General features: G+C 42.5%; 1 protein-coding gene and 1 non-coding gene across 15 annotated transcripts in view; both read left to right on the forward strand.

Annotated features, from left to right (window-relative positions):
- TNRC6C (trinucleotide repeat containing adaptor 6C) overlaps positions 1–26,393 on the forward strand; it is a 150,204-nt gene that overhangs the window by 103,309 nt on the left and 20,502 nt on the right. For 12 of the 14 annotated variants that reach the window (XM_054535782.2, XM_024234662.3, XM_054535784.2 and 9 more), the window contains 10 exons: positions 2,423–2,638; positions 5,468–5,634; positions 8,813–8,893; positions 10,759–10,816; positions 12,856–12,998; positions 14,901–15,050; positions 17,115–17,261; positions 20,751–20,870; positions 24,179–24,262; positions 24,529–24,769. In XM_054535782.2, coding sequence (XP_054391757.2) covers positions 2,423–2,638; positions 5,468–5,634; positions 8,813–8,893; positions 10,759–10,816; positions 12,856–12,998; positions 14,901–15,050; positions 17,115–17,261; positions 20,751–20,870; positions 24,179–24,262; positions 24,529–24,769 — 1,407 coding nt within the window. The remainder of the gene's footprint in view (positions 1–2,422; positions 2,639–5,467; positions 5,635–8,812; positions 8,894–10,758; positions 10,817–12,855; positions 12,999–14,900; positions 15,051–17,114; positions 17,262–20,750; positions 20,871–24,178; positions 24,263–24,528; positions 24,770–26,393) is intronic. The other 2 variants (XM_063718295.1, XM_054535789.2) reach the window with 2 other exon arrangements.
- Positions 4,656–4,762, forward strand: LOC112129737 (U6 spliceosomal RNA). Its single transcript, XR_002912096.1, has one exon. It is a non-coding gene; the product is annotated as a U6 spliceosomal RNA (small nuclear RNA).

Below are 26,393 nucleotides of genomic sequence, written 5' to 3' on the forward strand. Positions count from 1 at the left end.
TGCATGTCCTTTTGTTATTAATCATTCTTACTGCGTTTTCGTAGAATAAAGAGTATCAAGGGAACTGATTCCATGCTATTTTTAGTCAGAAAATTAATACATTTCGTAATTGATATTGTAACATCCATGTTGAGGCCAAACAATGTAAAATTGATGGTTAACTATTTGCATTTTATACTGTTAAGTTTTTCTCTTGCACACAGTCATATGCTTTCTACAGTTATGACTTAAAATATTTACATTTCTGTCTCTGAGCAAAATGTATCTATATGAAAATTACAACTGATACAAGCTGTCAACTTATCAACAGTGTCAGGTGAGCTTATGGCAGAAGCAAAAGATTAGAATTTGAGTTTATTTGGAAAAATAAAATTGACCTATGCTATATAAAATGTCTTTTGTACTGAAGTGTGAAGGGCGTGGGGAAATCCTTCTTACTGCCTGGTTTCATAGCCTCTTCTGTGCCTGTAGATAATGCGGTTGGCCCTCAAACAGTTTGGGATCAGGGGTTCCCAAAAGTATAACTTAGGGCTTCCCAGAAACTTAACTGCTTGACCAGAAGCCTTATTGATAGTAGTCAGTTAACATATACTTTTCATGCCTTCAGAGTTTTTTTACAATAAGATAAGCTAGAGAACGGAAGACGACATTATTAAGAAAATTGTAAAGGCTGGGTGCGGTAACTCACGCCTGTAATCCCAGCACTTTGGGAGGCTGAAGTGGGGGGATCACTTGAGGTCAGGAGTTCGAGACCAGCCTGGCTAACATGGTGAAACCCCGTCCTTACTAAAAATTCAAAAATTAGCCCAGCATGTTGTTGCATGCCTGTAGTCCCAGCTACTCGGGAGACTGAGGCATGAGAACCCCTTAACCCGGGAGGCGGTGGTTGCAGTGAGCCAAGATTGTGCTACTGCACTCCAGCCTGGGCAGCAGAGCAAGACTCTGTCTCCAAAAAATATATGTAAAAAAATATATATATAATTTTAATTGTAAAGAGAAAGTATATTTACTATTCATTAGGTGGAAGTGGATCATCATAAAGGTCTTCATCCTCATCATCTTCATGTTGAGGAGCAGGCTGAGGAGGAAGGGGAGGGCTTGGTCTTGCTATCTCGGGTGCTGGAGGTGGAAGAAAATTTGTGTATAAATGGATCACTGAAGTTCACACCCATGTTGTCAAGGGTCACCTGTGACGCCACAGGCTTCTATATGCATCTCTAACCTGTTTCCACAAGGGACCAATCCCTGAGGATGCTGTTGCAACAGGACTTGGCAAGGAGTGAAAGTGTTCCTGAAAAACCCTCCCAGAGTACCTGTAGGAACTACTCTGATCCATAATTCAACTCTCTTCTGCCTTCTAAGACAGATATCTCAGATCTCAGCTTGTGGATGGTACCATGGGAACTATCTGCATTTTCCAGTTATGACTTTACCTTTATGTTTTTAATCTGCCATCTTCTCGTTTCTTTGCCCAGATAAGGTGATCTGTGTCTATGATGGGTCAAAAGATAAACAAGAATAATATTTCAGTATATATTTGCAACTCACAAATTTTTCTTAGAATGATTTCTTTTGTGTCATTACATATAATACAAGACGTAAACAAGCTATTTAACCATAGTTTTAAACTATTCTTTTAAACCCTACTATGTTGCAAATGCTGACAATTGAATAGGCTTTAACGTTTAATGGACTTTTAAAGTTGAAAATAGGTAGAGGTCAGGAGTTAGAAAATGGCAATTTTTTATTTTTTCATTTTTTGAGACAGATTCTTGCTCTGTCGCCCAGGCTAGAGTGCAGTGGCACAATCTTGGCTCACTGCAACCTCTGCTTCCCGGGTTACCAAAAGTATAACTTAGGACTTTGCAAAACTTAACTACTTGGTTCCCGGGTTCAAGAGATTCTCCTGCCTCAGCCTCCCCAATAGCTCGGATTACAAGTGCACGCCACCGTATCCAGCTAAATTTTTGTATTTTTAGTAGTGACAGTGTTTCACCATGTTGGCCAGGCTGGTCTCGAACTCCTGACCTTAAGTAATCCACCTGACTCCCAAAGTGCTGGAATTACAGGCATGAGCCACTGCATCTGACCAGTTTTAAGAAGCCAAACAAGCCATGTGCAGTGACACGCCCCAGTAGTCCCAGCTGCTCAGGAGGATTGAGTGAGCCCAGGAGTTGAGGGCAGCCTGGGCAACATAGCGAGTCCGAATCTCTAAACAAAAATAAATGAATAAAAATTTTAAAACACAAAGCTAAACAAATCTGATTACAGGTAATACATTTGCCTCCTTTAAATTTTCTCCTAAAGGCTATTCTAAGGATAGATTGTCTTGAAATTATTTTGAAATTGAAAACTGAATTATATTTTTACTTTTCTCTGATGCACTTTCATTATTTTCTCTACCCCTTGGAACCTTTTTCAGTTTCATCAGGCTGGGGAGAAATGCCTAATGTTCACTCAAAGACTGAAAACTCTTGGGGAGAACCATCCTCCCCTTCTACCCTGGTGGATAATGGCACAGCAGCATGGGGGAAGCCACCCAGCAGTGGCAGCGGGTGGGGAGATCACCCTACCGAGCCGCCGGTGGCATTTGGAAGAGCTGGTGCACCTGTTGCTGCCTCAGCCCTGTGCAAACCAGGTAAGCCTAGCATCCTGCTTGCCCTGATCTGGCAATTTGGAAATGACTCAACATATTGAATTTTAAAGATTAGAGTTTTAGGATACTTTCCTCATTATATTTGCACTTTAACTACAAACCAAAAATCTTGGCCAAGCACAGTGCCTTACACCTATAATCCCAACACTTTGGGAGGCCAGGGCAGGAGGATCGCTTGAGCCCAGGAGTTTGAGACCAGCCTGGGCAGCATAGTGAGACCTTGTCACTACAAAAAAAAATTGAAAAATTAGCCGGGCATGGTGGCACACGCCTGGAATCCCAGCTATTCGGGAGGCTATGGTGGGAGAATTGCTTGAGCCCGGGAGGTTAAGACTGCAGTGAGCCATGATTGTACCACTGCATCCAGCCTGGGCAATAGAGCAAGACCCCATCTCTTAAAAAAGGAAAAAAAAATGCCAAGATTATAAAATATTTGCCATGCCTGATACATGAACACGAAGGAGCGTTTAAGAGATGTCCATGCCCTCCTTTTATAATAATACAAATAAATGCTAGAGTCAAAGCAACCCAGCATATTATGTTTGATTCTCTTGGTAATACCCACATTACTTCAGCAGTATTCTTGCACCTGCCACATTAAGTATTTTAAACCTGCTATTTCACTGAGCAATATAGATAAAGCATGTCATCTTCTTGAGATTAGTTTTTGAAAATATGTATTACCTCACAGCAGCCTAACGCATCTTGTCGTATTGCCCTGCTTTCATCTTGTCAACAGAATTCCACTGTGTGTGGAATTTGCCATGTTTGTTTTCAAGTTGTTTATACCTAAACAACTTGAAAAAATTAAAGAAAGATACATTTTCCTCCCATTTTCTGAAAGTGTAGCAAATATGCAGGTAATAAGTATCCTTATAAATGTCCAGATTGTGTATACCAAGTGGAATTCTTATATGGGTGTTTTGCAATGTGATATTTGTAATATTAACATGAGCATAAGATTACTGATTTAAATCTGATATTAAAATTAATTCTGGCTGGGCATGGTAGCTCACGCCTGTAATCTCAGCACTTTGGGAGGCCGAGGTGGGTGGACCACCTGAGGTCAGGAGTTCAAAACCAGCCTGGCCAACAAGGTGAAACCCCATCTCTACTAAAAATACAAAAATTAGGCGGACATAGTGACGAGCGCCTCTAATCCCAGCTACTCAGGAGGCTGAGGCAGGAGAATCGCTTGAACCCGGGAGGCAGAGGTTGCAGTGAGCCAAGATCAGACCACTGGACTCTAGCCTGGGAGACAGAGACTCCATCTCAAAAAAAAAAAAAAAAAAATTCGTTGTTCTCATAACTGCAGAAGCTTCATCTTTTCTTTGGACATTATTAGATGTCCTAGATCTTAAAATGCAACTTTATTGGTTTTGTATTTTGTGGGGTTTTTTTTGTTTTTGTTTTTGTTTTTTTGCTAATACTCGATAGTATGTTCTATATAGCCACCACTCTGCTCAAAGTATTCCGTTTATATTACTTTTTGTTACAAACCTAAAGGATAAGAGAATTTCTGAGTATTTAGATTCATGTGCCATTTTGAGGCAGTGTGTTCTATTTTGAGAATTTGTCCTTGGAGGCACAGTTATGTGCCTATTCTATATGTTTATCAGCCTTCATTAAAGACCCAGCTAACTGTGCTATTACCTAGTCTTTGCCTGCCCTTCTTCATATTCTTCCAAGAAGTGAAAATTTGGGGTAATTTTGATACCGAAAATCACTTTGTATTTTAAGATAGGAGGAAAAAATAATATCTGAAGTGGAAACTCGATAGTCACTTTGTAGCTCCATCTGCCTAAGGCCTCCATCCTGCTAGTCTGTAAGCATCTCCTGCGAGCTTGTTAGGAATGCAGCCTGTCGGGCCCAACCTCAGGCCTGCCAGACTTCACATGATCCAACTGACTGTCACGAGTGGACAGGTTTGAGAAGCTCTGGTCTGTGTGACTTAATGCTCACAGGTGTGGATCAAGCAGTGATTAAGAATCAGACAGAGGTGCTCATTTCAGCAGCACATGTACTAAAATTGGAACAATACAGAGAAGATTAGCATGGTTCCTATGCAAGGATGAGATACAGATTTATGAAGCATCCCATATACAAATTTTCCTGCCACTTGTGATGGCTCATGCCTGTAATCCCGACACTTTGGGATGCCGAGGCAGGAGGACTACTTGAGCCCAAGAGTTTGAGACCAGCCTGGGCAACATAGTGAGACCCCATCTCTATTAAAAAGAAAAAAAAAATTAGCTGGATGTGGTGGCACATGCCTGTAGTCCTAGCTACTTGAGAGGCTGAGGCAGGAGGATCACTTGAGCCCAGGAGTTTGAGGTTGCAGTGAGCTGTGATTGCACTACTATACTCTAATCTGGGCAACAGGTTTTTCTTTCAAAAAAAAAAGAAAAAAACCTACAAATTTTAAAAACCACACAGGACAATGAAATGTTTTAGGCGTCTACATTTCTGTAGTCTTTTCATACCATGTAGAGATTGCCACCTTCCCTGGTGGCCCCAGGATTTATTCTTAGCATGTTTATGTTTCAGAATGATCTGTAGTTGGTTAAGGAAGTTTAGAACAGCACAGAGTACAAATAGCTGATGTTTGAAGGAAAAATTACATACATATACATGTTTATTTACATATGTAGTGGGAGAAATTCAATTCTGAGATCTGGGAGAAATGAAGGCATAAATAGGTTGATTACAATGCATCATTTGTCCCACGACCCCTAAATTATATGTTACAGTGGAAGCATTGTCTGCGTTAGGGACATGAATTTGATAAGTTCATGTTTGCTCTATTTCTAGCTTCAAAATCTATGCAAGAAGGCTGGGGCAGTGGTGGGGATGAAATAAACCTCAGTACCAGCCAGTGGGAGGATGAAGAAGGGGACGTGTGGAATAATGCTGCTTCCCAAGAAAGCACCTCCTCCTGCAGTTCCTGGGGGAACGCCCCCAAAAAAGGACTTCAAAAGGTAAGTACAACACTCTTAATGATGGTACACCCTGAAAACCAAAGGTACTTCAGACACATTGCAGTATCCAGTTAATCAGACAAAAAGATAGACCTGAGGTTCTCAAAGTAGTCTTAGGACCCTTGGAGGTCCCAGAGACCCTTTCAGGGGAGTAAGCAAGGTCACAACTGTTATCATGCCAGTACTAAGACTGTCTTTTTCATTTGAAGTCTCTCTCCAGTATAGGGTAAAGGTGTCCAGAGATCTTTATTATAGCAGAGAATGTGCAGAAACAGACATGAAAATCCAGCCATTTCTCTTAAGCCAGACAGAGAGATTTGCCAAAAGGCAAAACAATGCCACCCTTCTCATGAAAAATTAATTACTTTTTATTTTAAAATGTTAGGTTAATGTGTAATGACTTTATTATTTTTAAGCAAAATTATATTTTTAAATTTTCTCAGTTTTTATTTCTAATACAGTAAATAGCAATAGACACAACTCATATAAACAGAAGTTCTTTGGGATCTTCAGTCTCTAAGAGAGTATTATAGGGTCCTGAGACCAAAAAGTTTGAGACAGATGGTTAAGAAGTCTTAAAACAGATGGGCAGGCCGGGCACAGTGGCTCACACCTGTAATCCCGGCACTTTGGGTGGCCAAAGTGGGTGGATCACTTGAGGTCAGGAGTTCGAGTCCAGCTTGGCCAACATGGTGAAACCCCATCTCTACTAAAAATACAAAAATTAGCTGGGCGTGATGGTGGGCGCCTGTAATCCCAGCTACTTGGGAGGCTGAGGCAAGAGAATTGCTTAAACCTGGGAGGCAGAAGTTGCAGTTGCAGTGAGCCAAGATCGCCTCACTGCACTCCAGCTTGGGCGACAGAGCGAGACTCCCTCTCAAAAAAAAGACACAAATGGGCAGTCATCTAGAAAAAACTGAGATACACATCTCATATATACATGAGCTACATGAGACGTGTATCTCATTTTTTTCTAGATGACTCTCCAATTCAGTCCACATTCAGCATGACTGAACTTCAAGTAGGTCACAAATTTAAATATTAGAAATATGAAAATGTGAAAGAACATTAAAAACAACTTTGGAGTCAGAGAGGCCTAACTATGACCAAAATCTAAAAGCCATAAAATAAAATGTTTTTGTGTCAGTAGATAAATGTAAAAACTGTACATGACAGAAAATACCATAATCAAAGTCAAAAGAAAAATAGCAAACTGGAAAAATGTGTTTATAACTCATATCATAGAGAGGGCCAATCCCCTGATACATGAAGTCCTAGAAACTGATTTAAAAAAAAAATCAACCAGAAACCCAGTAGAAGAAGGAGCACAGGATGTGAAGAGTAGCTGGTCCACAGAGAAGGAGCACCAGTGGCTCCTAGACACGGACTCACAGGAAGGCAGTGCAGTTCCAGACAGCACTCAGAGACGCCTGCCATTTTTCATCTCTCAGACCCACAGAAAGCCAACATTTTGTTTTTTTTATTTAAAAAAATTTTTTTAGAGACAGAGTCTTGCTGTGTCACCTAGGCTGGAGTACAACCTTGAACTCCTGGGCTCGAATTGTCCTCCTGCCTCAGCCTCCTGAGTAGCTGGGTCTACAGGTGCATGCCACTCTGCCCAACTAATTTTATTTTTTATTTTTTCTGTAGAGACAGAGTCTCACTTTGTGGCATTTATACAGTTTTGTATTGCAGCATTTTTGTAGTAAAAAGATAACAATAGTTTATATGTACATTGATGGAGTAACAAGTTAATTATGTCACTTCTACATTATACAAAACTAAAAGGAAATTCTATCTATGTATTGATATGAAAAGATCACTAAAGTACATTGTTAAATGAAAAGCAAGGTATAGAAAAACATGTACAGCACACACCCTATTTTCTGGGGTAGGAGGAAGAAAACAAGTTGTGTGTGTGTGTATGTGAGTGTGTGTATGCATGCATGCACACGTAGTGTATCAGCTTCTACAGAATGTTCTAAATTCTCTGGAAGGGCAAATAAGAAACTGCTATGAGTAGTGCCTCTTGGAGAGAACAGGAACTAAGCAAATGGGGTGGCATGAAAGGAAAACTTTCTTTATACCTCGTTTATACTTTTGAATCGTGTGAATGTATTCATGTTCAAAAAAATGTAGTTTAAAAAAGCATTCAGTTAATAATCAGCAGAAATCAGAAACTAAAATCAGAGCTCTCCGCTCATGAGGAGTAGAAGTGATTACAGACATCAAAAAGAATCCTTTTTACAGTTGGGCTGGCAAATAATCCAGTTAATCATGGGACCAAAAATACCAAATTGGTAAATTAAAATCTTGACTAATCTGGCTCTGGCAGCATAGTAATGATTAAAATAGCCCCAAAATAAGCTAGTTCCTTGAGGAAAGAAAGCCTGTTTGTTTATAGAGCTCCATGTGCTCCATGATATAGCTGTGGCAGGCTCAATTGTGAAAAACACTACGAAGAGCATTTTTAGAAGGGGATTTTTTTTCATATTGTAATAATGCATCATTAGAACCTTTGCATTTATAGGCTCAGAGAGAAGTTATTGAGAAGCCTCTTGGCTCATCTGTGGTGCCGTGCCCTCCCTCACCCGCACTGCTCTTTCTGTAGCTGACCTTTTTCCTCATCCTCTCCTTCACTGACATTTTCCTCCTTATTCCTTTTCTGTACCCTATGAGCTATAAGTAACAAATAGTTAATAAAATTAACAGGTTGTTTCATCCTTTCTTCTTGCTGCCTCTTTATTCATTGGAATAAACCCCCTCATTTTATCATTTTTCAGAATAAAGCTTAGAAAAGGGCAAAAACTGTGTTAATTTTTAGTAAACTTCACATAGGGCTGTGTTCAAGGGAGCACTTAGGATTATTGGGTAGTAAAAGTAGTGTATATTTGTGATAAACTAAATTAATTATCTGGGAAAGAGAAATAATTATCTTGCTTTCTTTAAGTTCATAAACTGCACATATATACCAACCTGCAAATGTACCTTGATGCTTTCCATAGCAGTAGCCACGAAATACTGTTAGGGAGTTTCTGGAATATAGCATTATTCAACGTTAATACAAAAAGATCCTGTGACTTTTAAATGACCCTGAATTTAGGCTGTCTCCCATTTCTGGAAGAAATGCATTAAAATGTAGCTCATGGACTTCCCCCTTTCCCACACTTTGTTCCAGGGCATGAAGACGTCTGGCAAGCAGGATGAGGCCTGGATCATGAGCCGGCTGATCAAACAACTCACAGACATGGGCTTCCCGGTAACTGGCGTCGTATTTTCCTGCTACCCACTATGCTTCCCGAAATGAAATGCCCTCATTGTTTCCTCTCCATGTTTGTTATGTGTTTCAGAAGGCACCAAGATTATTTGAGAAATGAGATATTGACATCATCTAACTCTTAAATCTCCCTTTTACCTGGGTAGTTTGGGTTAGAGATCATTGCTTTGAACTACAGCAAAGACCCACATAATTTCTATCAAAAAGGGTGTGAGAGCCTTTTCCTAGAATAGAAAATGCTTTTTTTTTGGAGACAGGGTCTTGCTCTGGCACCTAGGCTGCAGTGCAGTGGTGTGATCAAGCAATCCTCCTGTCTCAGCCTCCCGGGTAGAGCTGGGACTACAGGCGTGAGCCACCGTGCTCGGCTAATTTTTGTATTTTTGGTAGAGACGAGGCTTCACTGTGTTGGCCCGGCTGGTCTTGAACTCCTGGGCTCAAGCAATCTGCCCGCCTCGGCCTCCCAAAGTGCTGGGATTACAGGCATGAGTCACTATGCCCAGCCGGAAAATGCTGTGTGATTTTTAATTTTCATTGGTTTATACAGTTTTATGTTTACTTTTAATTTATAATTAAACATGAATTTCATTAGTGTATAGAGTATATTGACAGAGATCACAAAAGAAAACTTGCTGTAAAGTACTAAGGTTTCATATCCAGAAAAAGTATCCTAACCAGACCTACTTAGTTCCTAAGTTTCCAGTCATATGTAGGGAGAATTCATATTGTAGGGCGTTCCCCTGAAAATACCACAGTCTGTTCAATTCCTGAGATTGGATGGCAGTTCAGATGACAAGGGATGTCGCCCATATTCACCATGTATTCCCTTCATGTGCCTTCTTTCAAAATCCTTATTCAAATTAGTGTTTATCTTTCAATTACCGTAGATGCTTCTAAAAGAATGAGTCCAGAATGGCCTCCATGTAGCGGAGGAACCCCATCCTTCACACTGGGCACAGGCCCTCTGCATGGGCAGGGCATTGTGTTGGTGGCCCAGGCTCTGCCTGTGTGAGTGGCCAAGAGGTTCACGGTGGCCTCAGCGTGTCCTGATTTATACTGTCTCAGTTATCGTGGCACCCTAGCGGCTTTGATCATCCCCTGAGAGTACGGTGTTCCAGTCATAAATTATCAAAATGAATCTACTTGTTTTGTTTTTCTGTTTCTTAGAGAAAAGTTGTTGATGATAGAGCCTAGAGTCGATGAAGCGAAAAGCAGCTCTGCACTCCGACAGTGACTGACATAGTTTCTGGGACTAGAGAGAGGCATGGAGATGGGCCTCACTGGGACAGGAATCCTGTCCTAGGAGAGCATCCTGTCCTCATGGCAGGTGTCCTTGTCTGTGGCCCTGCTGTCTTGGCACAGATTGCATCTTTATGGAATCAGTGCTATTCAGTGTTGTACAGAATGATTTTGGGACCAGACACAGTGGCTCCCACCTGTAATCCCAACACTTTGGGAGCCTGAGGCAGGAGAACCACTTGAGCCCAGGAGTTTGAGACCAGCCAGGGCAACATGGAGAGAACCTATCTCTACAAAAATAATACTAACAGTTACATTTTTAAAAAATGAAAATGATTTTAGGAGTACTTACAAGGTTTTACTGTCACTCTGCATTTTGTTTCCAAAGTGTTAAATATAAGGGCTTTACTTTGAAAATCAAGTCAGTACATTTTCTTATTACAAGTATTTTTAATTCAAAAGACGTTGTCTCTAACCTCAACAGTGAAGAAATGTATTTCCAGTTCCAAAACCTAATAACTATGTCTTTAAGTTGATAGTGATTAAACTGTTTGTAAGCTTTCCTTTTGTTAATTAACGTGCACTGATGAAAACTCTGTTTTCCTACACAGAGAGAGCCAGCTGAGGAGGCCTTGAAGAGTAACAATATGAATCTTGATCAGGCCATGAGTAAGTCATACAACATCCTTTTTAAAAAGGTACCCAGCTGTGAAGTTCTACTTTCCAGAAGCATTTGATTGTAGTCATGGTTTAATGGTTAACATGTCCTGGGTAGACAGGACCAGGCCACGGTGAAGGGGTAACCGCACAACAAGCTGGAACCACAGAGGGAGCCTCTTGGGATTAGCGGACTTTGGAGCTGAATCGCCAATGCCATATTTGAAGGATGTTGGCTTTTCTCATATTTTCCCATATGTTTTGAGGGAAGGTAATAATGACACTCTGAGAGACACTGGAACCACACACTAGACTTCAGTGGACACTGAGTGCATCCCTCTTGCCTTGCCCCAGAGTGGACTTGCCTAGGGGCCAGCAGAAGCGTTACCCAGCTGGCTGAGCACCAACTGTTGTTGAGAGATAAGATTTTCGGTCAAGGAACAAGCAACCCTAGTTCTGGAGCTGCTTTAATAATAATGTTAAATATTTACATTTAAATATAGTCGATTCTTATTTTCTTGGTAGTTATGTTCTATAAAGTCACCACAAACACTGAATTAACGAATGCTGAACCAGTGCTCCTAGGAGACATACAGGGTTGGGTTCCTGTGAGCCTCTGCTCACAACATTTTTGTCAACCAATCAATATATAACCTTGTTTTATATGTTTTTCTGTTTCAAGACACCTTATTTAATATTGATATATTAGCCAAGAAGGGTGTAACATTTTTCTGACCCTGGATAATGTGACCATAAATTTATTTGGCTTTCAGACTCATAACAATGCCATCCACCACACTTCCTAGTCATCATCTCATGAATCCGCAAATTTAGCCTCTTTTCCATAGCTCTGTCACATGCCCAGATGTTATTGAGTACTTGCTGAGCAGCCGCACATACGGGTCAGTGAATTTTTTCGGATGTACCGTATCATTGATTCATGATCATTGAACTCAGGGCCAACAGTGCTTTAACTCATGCCTACATGAAGCTTACTTGACACATATTTCCTCTGTAAGGCGCTTTACTGCCTTCTTGAGCTTAGAAACACGAGACAGCACCTCAGCACCACACAGGGGGACCATTTTAAACACCAGAATCACTACAGAAAGCACAGAAATACGAAAAGCCTGGCAATAAATGGACCACAAAAAGGACACTTCTTTACAACCTGATATCTGAGGTTCAACCTGAACTGGGAACTTGGGCAACTCACATTTTTTTGCCAATCTGCACGTGTCCACAAATAACCACAAAAGTGCCACAATTACTGATTTGGGGGTTACAAATTTTAGCAAGTAGGCCAGTTTTACGAATACAGAATTCATGAATAATGAGGATAGACTGCAGACTGTCTAACCGTGCACGTGTGACAACGTGTGGTGCAAACTGCCAGGGCGGGACAGAGCAGCGTGTGCTGCGACAGGTGAATTCTAACTGTGGAGTAAGGACAGAGTTAGGGTGGGCCAAACACACACTAGTCATTAAGCCAATAGAGCCGTAAGAACAGAAACAGTGTCTGTTTTGCACAGTATTGTATCCCCCACATCTGGAAGAATCCTTGCAGATACAGGACTCGGTGAATGGAGAGGCGTGGCCATGAAGTAGGAGAGGATCTTTTGCAGACAGAATAATCGGGAAGGCCCCTGCAAGAAAGCAACCATTGAGCCCACCCGAAATGAGGAAGCAAGTCTTGTAGAAAACTAGGGGAGGGGGTGCATCCCAGGGGAGAGGACAAGCTGAGCCCCTGAGGGCCAGCAGTGGCTGGTGTGGCTGCTGCGGAGAGGGCAGAGGGCGGCAGGGCCAGATCACAGACTGCAGGAGCCACGGAAGGGTGCCTGGGGCCAACCCCCATCCCCTTGCTGTGAATCCTTGGCAGCCCCTTGCCGGGCTCAGCCCTAGCAAAGCAAGGGCTCTCTCTGCCCCTGGCTTCCCTGTGTTTGAAGGGATGGAGGGTCTCCATCCCTCCTTGAGGTCTTAGCTGGTGCCTGTCTTGTGCTCAGCACTCACTTGTTTTGTTTACAGCGTTGCTTCTGTTTGTTGTGCTCCAGGCGCTCTGCTGGAAAAGAAGGTGGACGTGGACAAGCGTGGGCTGGGAGTGACCGACCATAATGGAATGGCCGCCAAGCCCCTCGGCTGCCGCCCGCCAATCTCCAAAGAGTCTTCCGTGGACCGCCCCACCTTTCTTGACAAGGTATGAATATAGGTGGTTTATTGTTTTTGCTTTTTTAACAAGAGGAGTTTTTCATTTCAACTGTGTCCTTAATACAAGCCAGATTAAAAACTTGCTGGACTATAATACTTAAGTGACTTTTATCCATTTTTTTCTAACATTATGAACATTTAACTCAAAGAAGGGAATGTCGTATTTCATAAGCTGTTACTGAGAATGAAAAAGACTGGGATTGAAAACTGATTTTCATTTTTATTGTGTGAACTTGGCTGCTTCAATTTGTCCAATGGGCAAGGGTCATCAAATTTCCATTTTACTATCTCCTTTTAAAAACACAGATCTTCCCTTTGGAAATTATGTGTTAGATGTTTATCCTCAGGAAAAGGGATTGGAAGTGGTGGGGCTTGGGCACCCATCTCTGGCTGGCCCTTGTCAGTTGGCCACATGAGTGACCACAGCTGGCATCTGTGGAAAACTCCCTGAATGTTTAGCCAGTCCGGTCACAGCTCAGTCCCCAGTGTTGTCATGTAATGATGTCCCCACGCCACATTGGTGTGACTACAAAGCGGAGAAAAGCATTGCACTAAATTCAATGCAAATGTTGAGCCTTGAAAATAAAATTGAAGTAAGGAAGGACACATTTAAAAAAAAAAAAATCAATAATGAAAGGAGGCTGGGTGTGGTGGCTCACTCCTGTAATCCCAGCACTTTGGGAGGCTGAGGTGGGTGGATTACCTGAGGTCAGGAGATCGAGACCAGCCTGGCCAACATGGTGAAACCCCGTCTCTACTAAAAATACAAAAATCAGCGAGCATGGTGGCACACGCCTGTGATCCCAGCTACTCGGGAGGCTGAGGCAGGAGAATTGCTTGAACCCGGGAGGCGGAGGTTGCAGTAAGCTGAGATCGTGCCATTGCACTCCAGCCTGGACGAGAGAGCAATACTCTTGTCTCAAAAAAAAAAAAAAAAAAAGAAAAGAAAGAAAAAAAAACAAAGGAAAGGCTCACAAGCAAAGAATATCAGAGATGGGACTTGATCTTACTCTCAGAGTCCTCCGGCACATGATCTGCCTCAGCTGCAGCTGTGGGGTAGCCCAGGGTGAGGCTCACGTCCTTGTCCTGCCCCTCGCCAGTGGGGACTGAGTTCAAACTCAGGATGCCCAGTGAAATTGGAATTACAGATAAATAATTTTTGAAATCATACTGTTTAAACTGATAAAATTACTGTTATCTGAAATTCCAGTGTAACTCAGCATTGTATATTTTTATTTGCTAAATCTGGCAACCCTAAATTGGGACCCTGACATTTAAAATATGGAATAATGCACAGGCTGGTTGTGATGTTAGATGACATAAATTTGCAAAAGACCTGGTACATAGGTACTGTGATACATAGGTACTGAGATACATAACATGACCTCAGTAGATGTTAAAAAAAAAAATTAATAAGTTCTGTCTTTTATTAGTTTTATAACTCACCCTCTTCTTAGATTACACCCTATGAAACTGCTGTTTGTAGGTCAAAAACAAATGTCATGGAATTCAACCTAATGTATACCTAGAGCTTTGGTAATAACTTACCAAAAAGAATCTGTTTATTTGAAAATGGTTGTAAAGTGCGTGTTGCCAATGACTCCATCCTTCCTCTGTGCTCCTACCTGAGGCAGGGCCAATAGTTAGGAGAATAGTAGCAGCTAATATATGTGTTTGTAAAATACTTTTAAACTGAAAACAGCATCTTAATCCTATTTCTTTTTCTTTTTCCCCTCTTCCTTTTGCACATGTTCTCCATTCCCTTATCCACACTTTTTTGATCTGTTAATTATTTATCCATCCATGCCTCCTCTATTTCCTTGGGAAACTGTTTGGTGCTTTGTCTGCTGATGGACACTGCACACAGCTCACCCTTTCTTTCTCCATTCAGGATGGCGGCCTCGTGGAAGAGCCCACGCCTTCACCGTTCTTGCCTTCCCCAAGCCTGAAGCTCCCCCTTTCACACAGTGCACTCCCCAGTCAGGCCCTGGGTGGGATTGCCTCCGGGCTGGGCATGCAAAACTTGAATTCTTCTAGACAGGTAAGGCTGTTTGGAGAGAGCAAAATGTGGCCTTTGTTTTACTTGCCTTCTAAAAAATGTGTTTGAGACATAAACTTTCTTATTTATAGTTCATACCTCTATTTTTAAATATGACTGAAAAAGTAGTTGAAATACTACCAGGATTTCCTTTCAGGTGACTTACTGGAGTCAAGAGTTGAAGTAGGAAATGCTTTAGCTATATTTATGCTTACACTTAAGTAAAACGTGTTTGAGCTCTCAGCACCCTTGGTGCTAACTTGGGACTGGCTAAAGTGATGATGTGTTGCACAGTGGTCTTCGGCTGCCGCATCCATCCAGAGGTCCCGGTAGTGCCCACGCTGTTTCCTCATGGCAGCCAGAACGACGTCACATCTGTTGATCTGCGAGAAAGCAGCACATTCTCCCCTTTTCCCACAAATAAAGATGACATCTCTTGCAAGGTGGTTCTCAGGAGTCACACTGGCGTTTTTTTCCAGGCTTCAAAAGTCTTCGGGTACAGGTGGAAATCACCTTTCTAAATCAGTTACTAAAGGAAGGACCTGAGAGTGTTGTTTGCCACTTCATCTCACTTTTCTCATATAGACTCTTAACATGAAATGTACCAAAAAACATATCATCCTTTCCCATCCCTAGGACATCCCTCCTTTCTGATATTCTTAGGGATGAGGTTAACACACACACACACCGCTTGGGGACACGTCTCTAAGTAGACACTGTGAGGTGTGGGTGGCCAAACAGCCTCTGTGTGCACATTGTCCCAGTGTTGTTACCAGTAGTGCCCCTTCCACTCACCAGCGCCCAACTGTGTGATCCTGGCGATCTGACATTGCCTCCCTGGTGGTGGTGCAGTTTTCCGTTGTTCTGCCAGCTTCAAGTCAGCAGCCCAGCTAGGGTGTGCACTGGGGTTAGGTTCACAGCTGTTAGGTTCGCAGAAGGGGTTCTCTCCCAGTGCCTCTCAGGCGGCTGTTCCCAAGTGAAGCTGTGCAATACCTTACCTCACCTATTTGTCAGGTAACTCGTGACACAGAGTGAAAACTACAGCTACAATATCTTTATCATAGTTAACACAAAATTAACTTCCTGAATTTGTCAGTTCATTCCATTTCAAGGTTTGTTGAAATAATAACTATATTTCCTGTTTGAAATGTTGCTATCCTCTCAGATTAGTAATCACCACACATTATTACCCTTTAATTTTTATCACATCCTTTTGGAAATGTATATTTTTCAAATAACCATATTCATGTTGCTATTGTGTGTGAAACATTGTATGCTGGTAGTTTCTTTGAATGGGGTAGCCTTCTTGTTGTATAAACGACACTCATTAAAAATTCACTTGGGGCCGAACGAGGTGGCTCACGCCTGTAATCCTAGCACTTTGGGAGGCTGAGGTGAGTGGATCCCCTGAGGTCAGGAGTTCGAGACTAGCCAGGACAACATGGCAAAATCCCGTCTCTACTAAAAATACAAAAATTCGGGCTGGGTGTGGTGGCTCACGCCTGTAATCCCAGCACTTTGGGAGGCCGAGGCAGGTGAATCACGAGGTCAGGAGTTCAAGACCAGCCTGGCCAACATGGTGAAACCCCGTCTCTACTAAAAATACAAAAAATTTAGCCGGGTATGGTGGCGGGCGACGGTAATCCCAGCTCCTCAGGAGGCTGAGGCAGAGAATTGCTTGAACCCGGGGGCAGAGGTTGCAGTGAGCTGAGATCGCACCACTGCATTCCAGCCTGTGTGACAGAGCAAAACTCCATTTAAAAAAAAAAAAAAAAGCCAGGCATAGTGGCGGGCATCTGTAATCCCAGCTACTCAAGAGGCTGAGGCAGGAGAATCACTTGGGCCCAGGAGGCAGAGGCTCCAGTGAGCCAAGATAGTGCTACTGCACTCCAGTCTGGGTGACAGAGCAAGACTCTGTCTCAAAAAAATTATCTTGGGTACAAGTTGACAGTGGTAGGAAGTAGAAACAATTTTTCATTCACTTAAAATAGATCATTTCACCCTACCTCCAAACAATGTTACTCTAATGCCTGCCTTGGTAACGTGTCCAATTCTGTCCCTGTGCAGATACCGAGTGGCAATCTGGGTATGTTTGGCAATAGTGGAGCAGCACAAGCCAGGACCATGCAGCAGCCGCCACAGCCACCAGTGCAGCCTCTTAACTCTTCCCAGCCCAGTCTCCGTGCTCAAGTGCCTCAGTTTCTATCCCCTCAGGTCAGACCCACATCCGAGCAGGACTGAGCAGCAGGATGTAGATGCCAGTGTTTCGTGGGGTCCTGTGTTACCTGGAAGTCACTATTTTAAAGTGAGAGCTGAGTTAATCCATGTTTAAGAGAAGGCCTTCTGGTTTTTAACCTATAAATTAATTTTAGACTATAAAGTAGTAAATGGATTCTCCTGACCCAGGAGACATTTTTAGAGCTTGCTCCTTGGAATGCCTCAGCCACCCAAACTAGCATTTGGCTTCTTCCTGGTCAGAAGCAATATTGAGGGGGAAGGACCTGCCCAACACACTCCCATTGATGTGCTTTTGTCCCAGTCTTTCTTGAGAAAATTATTCAGGTGAACCCAGTGAACTGTCCTAGATTGGTGGGAGAGGAAAGTGACACGCTGTAGTATTGCTGAGGATGTAAAAGAACCCTTAGAAGCAGCCAAGGACTGAATCATGCTTTAATGAGAAACTAAATGTGATCTTATATAATAGTGTATATGCTATAGATTTTCAGTTATGTTTAATATTCAGAATTAGATCATTTCTGCCAATAGAGTTGGGTTGTTTTTCTTTCTTTCATCCCTTTTCAGGAGTAAACCATAGAGATTGTTAAGAAAAAAAGGTTGCCGGGCACGGCGGCTCACGCCTGTAATCCCAGCACTTTGGGAGGCCGAGGCGGGTGGATCACCTGAGGTCAGGAGTTCGAGACCAGCCTGGCCAATATGGTGAAACCCCATCTCTACTAAAAATACAAAATTAGCCAGGTGGGGTGGCGCATGCCTGTGATCCCAGCTACTTGGGAGGCTGAGGCAGGCGAATCGCTTGACCCCGGGAGGTGGAGATTGCGGTGAGCCAAGATCACACCATTGCACTCCAGCCTGGGCAACAAGAGTGGAAACTCCTTCTGAAAAAAAGAAAGAAAGGAAAAAAGGTCAAATCGAATTAAGGAAAAGGATATTGCTGTTTTGCATGGCTCTGAGGCCTAATATATATCAATTGTTCTTCTAAATATTGTTTATTTTTAGCACATTTTACAATTTTAGGCTTTGGACCAAGTTTTTAATTACAGTGTTAGTTCTTACCCCTTATAATGTATTTGATAATCAGTGGTATTGATAACATCTTTGCTGCGTGGGGTAACTCAGGGCTGTACTTGGTACATAATTCTGATGTGAAGGTTGACTGGAGCCCTGCCCTGAGAGAGCAGCAGCATCTTGAAGTACTTACAACATTCTAGCATTCTAGCAGAGAGGGAAAAAACTGCTTTCTTCCCCAAGAGACCTCTGATATCAAGAAGATAGTTAAGATTTCTGAGGGATCTTATTTTCAACCTGTTCCAAAAGAGAACGTGTTAATTCATCAATCTTCTGTTATTCATAAAATTTAATTTAAATGTGTTTAGTTTGTTGGAATATGGTGTCTTAGTCCATTTGGGCTGCTGTAACAAAATACCTTAGACTGGGTCGTTTACAACAGCATGAATGTATTGCTTGCAGTTCTGGAGGCTGAGAAGTCTAAGATCAAGGTGCCAGAAGATTCAGTGTCTGGTGAGGGCCCGTTTCTCATAGACGGCAACTTTTATGCATCCTCATGTGGTGGAAGGGGCGAACAGCCTTCCTCAGGCCTCTGTCATTAGGGTGCTGATCCCATTCATGGGGGCTCCTGATCACCTCCCAAAGGCCCCAGCTCTTAATACCACCACAATTAGGGTCTGGGTTTCAACATAGGAATTCTGGGGGGACACAGACATTCAGACCACAGCATATGGGAAGGCAATGCTAGCATACGAAAAAGAGCAGGATGCACTGGGCACTGCACTGAGGGTGATTCTCACTCTATAATTGTTCACACCCAGGTTTGTGCACTGAGCTGATAGTGCGCAATTATCAATATGACTAATACATGTAACTATTATCAGGTAATAATAAAAGTTATTAGAATAGTTAAATGTATTCATTAGGACATAGGATAAGCCACTATAACAAAGAGGCCTCAAAAAACAGTAGCTTAAACTAGGTAGACATTGATCTCTCTCAGGTTACAGTGCAGGGATTTGGGGGGGGGCTCTGCCACAGCCGCTTCCCAGGAACAGAGGAAAAGGCAGCACTACTGTGCGGGTGGCCTTGAAATTGCACACACCACTTCCAGTCACATCCCACTGCCCAAACCTAGGCCACAGCTGCACCCAGTCTGAGAGGCAGTAGCAGAAGAAGCAGTTAGTCTTCCCGACACAAAGCAAACCAGCATGTCCCAAATGGCAAGGCCTCTGTGTGCCGTCTCACTGTTTCTTCTGTATCTCCCTGTTACCTGTAAGTGCTGATAGGAAGGACACAGAACCTTGGAAAGTTCATTTATAATTAAAATATTTGGAGGATGAGATCTCTGAAGGCTTTCCTTCTTCCTTCCCTCCTTTCTTTTTCCTTTCTTTCTTATTCTTCACATGCTAACTACTAATGTTAAAATGTCCATACATTTTTTAATGGCCTTTGACATTTCACCCATGAGACAAATATAATTATTATTGCAGGATCTGGCCAGCAGCCCGCGGTGCAACGGGGCTCTTTCTTTGTTCCCAGGCAGATCGGCAGGTCGAGAAATAAAAGACACACACGAGATAGTGAAAGCTGGTTCCAGGGGGGTCACCGCCTTCTGATCCTGCGATGTCACCAATGCACTGGATATACCAGCGTTTATTATTAAGTTTAGTGAGGGTGGGGGTAGGTTAGTGAGGGATTTAGGGTCGTTCGATTATGAGGTGAGATGATCACATGGGGATGAAGTAATTCTTTAACATAACATCGGTATGCAGAAGTACAGTATATGGAGACAAGAATTTACAATATAGTGTGTGCATCAGCAATTTCTAACAGAGCCTTAAAACAGAAACACAGTCTGTCCATAACCTATGTTTAGTAAGATACTAATCAGTAGTAATAATTGCAGCAAAAGCTGGTTGCAAACAATCAATAGAAACAGGACGTGAAACTAGATAACTGTTTAGACCACAAATTCTCAGAAGGGAGTATGCCTTAACCCTAAAGAGACCTAGAAGAGCCATGGCAAGATAAGGCGTTTGTAACCCTATCTTATCCATATGAACAGGCGCCCCTCATGCATCCGTTTATAGGCTCTCCCCAAGGGTCGCATTCCATTCCCAGAGCTATGAACATCTGCTTTTCTGGGATAGGAATCTCAGTGATGTGAAACCTCCCTGACTGCACATCCATTTATAGGCTCTCTGCAGGGGGAAGCACATCACACGCTGTTGGCTCATTCTGGCAGCCCAACCTTGCATTGTCTTTACACAATCCTGCATGCAATTTTGTATTTACAATAATCAGGAGCATTTCATCTTTTATTCCGCAGCAGTAGTTTCAGGGGGTCTCCCTACAAATTATCATTTAATCATTTTTGAATTTTTAAAAACTACATGTACAAGTAACTATTTTAACAGAGATACAACGGCTAATAGTATATTTTATGTTAAACAGGTTCAAGCACAGCTTTTGCAGTTTGCAGCAAAAAACATTGGTCTCAACCCTGCACTATTAACCTCGCCAATTAATCCTCAACATATGACGATGTTGAACCAGCTCTATCAGCTGCAGCTGGTGAGTGGATAGACCCATGCAAGTTAGAGCATGCAGGCCGAGTGCAGATACACGGCACCTGCTGAGAGCAGCAGTTGCGATAATGTTTGTCTTCACAGGGATGTCATTGAGACTCTCATGAAGTATTTAAACTCTTCATGAGTTAGGAAGTTCTCACTCAAAGGTGTCCTACTAGGTTTTGTAAATGTTTTGGCCTCTTTGTTTTTGTTTAGAGGCAGCATCTCACTATGTTGCCAGGCTGGTCTGGAACTCCTGGACTCAAGGGATCCTCCCACCTCAGCCACCTGAGTAGCTGAGACCACGGGTGTGCACCACTGCACATGGCTTGGCCTCTTTGTGTTCAGAAGATCTACCAGATTTTATAATTAGGCATGTCTTTTCATTTGAGCTCTCAGCCAGAGTTTCTGAGAACCACAGAACACAAAAAATCATTTGAGTGACTATTTTCTCAGTTATTCTAAGGATGGTATACATAAATACTATTCTAGAAGCACAGGAGAAAAATTGCTTTATTACATATAGTAGATGCCTTAGAGCATTAGAACTTAATTCTCTCATGAAACCCCGGTCAAGAATGGCTGATGTGACCTAATAATTCTTGAAAGTTTTATAACTTCACATAATCTTGATTTTTTTTTTTAAATTTTCTAACAGTCTTACTGATTTTACCATAATTGCCATGTCATTGTATAGATAGATGCTTACTGAAATTATATACACTAAAAGACCCAGTGAATTATTTCATTCTTTAATGTGGGTATCTGATTTATTTAGCAATCGTAGCCAGCAACTTCATCACCTAGAAAATGACCAGGAATCGGCCAGGCACGATGGCTCATGCCTGTAATCCCAGCATTTTGGGAGGCCCAGGCGGGCGGATCACCTGAGGTCAGGAGTTCGAGATTAGCCTGGCCAACATGGTGAAACCCCGTCTCTACTAAAAATACAAAAATTAGCCAGGCATGGTGGCGCATGTCTGTAATCCCAGCTATTCGGGAGGCTGAGGCAGGAGAATCGCTTGAACCTGGAAGGCGGAGGTTGCGGTGAGCCTCGCACCTTTGTACTCCAGCCTGGGCGACAGAGCAAGACTCCGTCTCAAGAAAAAAAAAAAAGAAAATCATGACCAGGAATCATGAAGGAGAAAAAAAAAAAAAAAGAATGAGAACTCCAAAAGACAGAACCATTGGCATAAAATCTGTGCTAATAACAGAGTACTTAAGCCCTCAGTCTTTCCCCTTTGCTGTTTTTTAGACACATGTCCAACAAGTTTGAGGTCTGGCTTTTCTATAAGCAGCAGGAGAGGACAGAAGGAAGGAGGGAAGGACATGTCCCAGAGACACGTGCTATGTGTCCTCGCTTTAATGGAAAGCACAGAGCTCCAGACATGAGATCAGGACCAAGGCTTGGCCCTCAGAGACTGTTTTTTCTTTTTCTTTTTCTTTTTTTTTTTTTTTTTTTTGAGATGGCGTCTTGCTAGTCTTGCTCTGTCACCCAGGCTGGAGTGCAGTGGCACAATCATGGCTCACTGCAGCCTCCGCCTTGTGGGTTCAAGCAGTTCTCCTGTCTCAGCCTCCAGAGTAGCTGGGATTACAGGTGCCTGCCACCATGCCTGGCTAATTTTTGTATTTTTAGTAGAGACGGGATTTCACCATGTTGGTCAGGCTGTTCTCTAACTCCTTACCTCAGGTGATCCTCCCGCCTCAGCCTCCCAAAGTGCTGGGATTACAGGCGTGAGCCACTGCGCCTGGCCAGAGACTGTTTTTCCATCTGTCAGAAGGGAGGCGGTGCTGTAGTGAGGAATCGCTGTGGGGAAGCAGTGCACATGTGCAGTCCTATTGCTTTCAGTCCTGCCAGCTGGAGACCACTGACCTCCAAAGGAAAGGAGACAGCTCTGAAAACAGGCACTCATAGAAAAAGCATGCAGGTTTAGAACTGTTACTGTAGGGGAAGATCGCTTTCTGCCACTTGATGCTGCAGGCATTGCTGCAGCTCTGACACAGAGCTGATTATCTTACTGATGTGCTAGAATCTTTTAGTTAAACAGTAAGTTTTTATTGACCTCTATGGTGTGAAAGACATCAAGAAAATGCTGAATTATCAATAGGGTGTTCTGATTTTAAAACAATGTATTCTGTTCTTAAATTTTTTTCCAGAAAAATTGGAAAAATAAAGTTTCAGTGCTTTCATAAGGTTAAGTTTTAGGGCCTATAAGGATTCACTTAAGTGGGGTGATCATGGATGATTACAAATTAAGGAGGCATTTCTAATAGTATAATCTCCACCTTTATTTGGATTCTACTTTGATGAGTCTTGCCAAAAATGTCCCTAAAATTCATGTTGTAAGAAAAAAAACGTGATATTCAACCAACATTTCAAAACAGTCAAATGACCAAAGCTTCTATGTCAGTGTACAAAAGAATATCATCATAACTTTAACCAACTTTGTAGATGACAAGTTTGTGTGACAAAAGTGCCCACAAATCTGCATTTCAGGTTCTCTCTTAGCTTTCATTCCCATGATGTTATGGAGATAACCACGTTGTTTAACACACATTATTCTTGAATGATTTAGGACAGTGACTACCAGTGTTTTGCCACATTGTCTGGGCTGTCCTGGACTTCAGTCTCCATCATTATAGAATAGGTTGGTTGGTTTTTTTTTTTTTTTTTAAGTTTCAGTTTGTATGAATCAAGCAGAAGAATTTTGATCTCTTCATTCAATGAAAAATATTTGCTGACCAACATCACCAACACTAAACGGGTATTGACTCTGTGATTTTTTTTAATTCTGCGCACTAAAAAAGTGGATAAGACATTAATCTTTTAAAAGTGCTCTGTGCCTCCAGAATATGTGTCAGCCACGGCCGGGCGCGGTGGCTCATGCCTGTAATCCCAGCACTTTGGGAGGCCGAGGCGGGCAGATCACGAAGTCAGTAGTTTGAGACCAGCCTGGCCAACATAATGAAACCCCGTCTCTACTAAAAATACAAAAATTAGCTGGGCGTGATGGCACGCGACTGTAATCCCAGCTACTCGGGAGGGTGAGGCAGGAGAATTGCTTGAACCTGGGAGGCAGAGGTGGCAGTGAGCTGAGATCGCGCCATTACACTCCAGCCTGGATGACAGAGCGAGACTCCATCTAAAAAAAAAAAAAAAAAAAAAAAAAGAGTATGTGTCAGCCACAGTATGGGCCAAGAAGAGTGGCTAGGTTCTCTTTTTTTATTTTTTAACTAATGTCAGAAAGTTGAACCATTAGTTCAACTTACACTTAATTATTATACTACTTTAACTCTTCGTTCTGTCAACAGGCATACCAACGTTTACAAATCCAGCAGCAGATGTTACAGGCCCAGCGTAATGTGTCCGGATCCATGAGACAACAGGAGCAGCAAGTAGGTGCTACCCAGATTGATTTTTGTCATGAGCTATAATTTTCCCTGATAGAAGAGACGCTAATTGATGAACTATTAGATGATCGTTGATTTTTCTCTAGCCAAGCCTTCCTTTGAAAATTCCTGGGTTCAGCTAGGTTTGGGAGGAGGTTGGCCTAGCCAGTAGTGGCCTCAGCATAAAGACAATGAAGAATGCACTTGGTCCCTAGACAAGCCGTGAGTGTCCGTTCCTACCTGGTTAACGCACCTATGTCTCTGCCTGCCAGGTTGCGCGCACAATCACTAATCTGCAGCAGCAGATCCAGCAGCACCAGCGCCAGCTGGCCCAGGCCCTGCTCGTGAAGCAGCCACCACCGCCACCACCCCCGCCGCACCTGTCTCTGCACCCCTCTGCAGGCAAATCGGCCATGGACAGCTTCCCCTCGCACCCGCAGACTCCCGGCCTACCTGACCTGCAGACCAAAGAGCAGCAGTCTTCACCCAACACCTTTGCTCCTTACCCTCTCGGTGAGTGTTCCATGGTCTTCAACAGCCACATCAGGTAGAGAGGGTACCTGGAGTCCGTATGTGGTAGCCAGGGCAGCATTTCAGTGGTTAGGAGGACTGGCCAGCGCTAAAACCATAGCCTGTTGGAAATGCAGCCCCAGACAAAATCAGAGAACAGATATCTCAAGGCTTTTTAATTTAAAATTTTTTTTTATTATTTTTTTGAGAGATGGGGGTCTCACCATGTTGCCCAGGCTGGTCTTGAACTCCTGGGCTCAAGTAATCCTCCCACCTCAGCCTCTTAAAGTGCTGGGTTTATAGATGTGAGCCACCATGCCCAGCCTCAAGGATTTGTAATAAGGGAACGACACTAACCACGTTCTATAGAGCAGGAGTTTTGCTGCTGTCATAATACTCTCAGTATAAAACCTTTAAAGGTAGTACCAGTCAGAGCCCCCAAAATCTCATTTCCATTGTCAAATCTCCAAAGTTTGTTCTATTCCTAGTCTACTCTGAACTGTACTTTACCAGCCACTGTCCTCCAGCCTAAACCACAGAGAAGACTTTATAATGGTTTGGTCAGTAAAAGTATTCAGATTTACATTAAAAGCACTTCTTAAAAAGCAGTGGTTGTTGATACAACTCATTTTGTATGAAATGTGATTTGTATAATCGACCAAATCAACATATATATGTTGAAATCTAACTTGTAGAAGCACACTCAGCACTTGAAACCCGCAGGTCAGTATAAGACCTGCCAAGGTGCCAGGCCTTGAGGTCCGGCCAGCCAGGAGAGACGCAGCTCACATACCTGAAGACCCCAGAGGGTATAAATTAGTAAATTGATTCTGCATGGACTAATTTGCTGTAAGAATTCAGAAGTTAGTGAAAGCACTTTAGGCTTGTCTGTTGATTGCTATTAGAGTCTGTAGATACAGGACAAAGGGTATCAGTAACTTGGAAAATACATCTGTAAAGGGGCAAAGGCCAGTTGAGTGGTAATGAATTTGCTACCAGCAGATAATATTCATTTATCTAATTCTATTAAATGTCTCTGAAAAGAGCGGTATATTGTAATCATATGAACCCTTTTTACTTGACATATTATAAATGTGGTATATCTTTAATATGAGATGGATAAATACTAGACTAGATGATCTTGTTCCTTAATTATTGTCTCATCCATTAGAACCCTTTGTGTCTAAGTAGTTAAGACCTGACTTAGGAATTAGACTACCTAGGTTTGAGTCCCAACTCACCACCAACAGGCTCACTACTAACTTGGGCAACTTGCCTAGCTGCTGTTTGCTTCCATTTCTTTATTTTTCTTTTTTTTTTTTTTTTTTTTTTTTTTTGGTAGAGACAGGGTCTTTCTATGTTGCCCAGGCAAGTCTCAAACTCCTGGCCTCAAGTGATCCTCCCTAAGTGTTAGGATTACAGGCCTGAGACACCATACTGAGCCATGCCTTAATTTCTTCATCTGTAATGTGGAAATACTTAACTCCTAGGTTTGTTTTAAAGATTAAATGAGCTAATACGTAAAGTTATCTTTTTTTCTTTTTTTTGGCTGGAGTGCAGTGGCGTGATCATAGCTCATTGCAGCCTCAAACTCCTGGCCTTAAGTGATCCTCCTGGTCTCAGCTTC

Source organism: Pongo abelii, chromosome 19, assembly GCF_028885655.2.
Source record: "Pongo abelii isolate AG06213 chromosome 19, NHGRI_mPonAbe1-v2.0_pri, whole genome shotgun sequence".
Lineage (NCBI taxonomy): Eukaryota > Metazoa > Chordata > Mammalia > Primates > Hominidae > Pongo > Pongo abelii.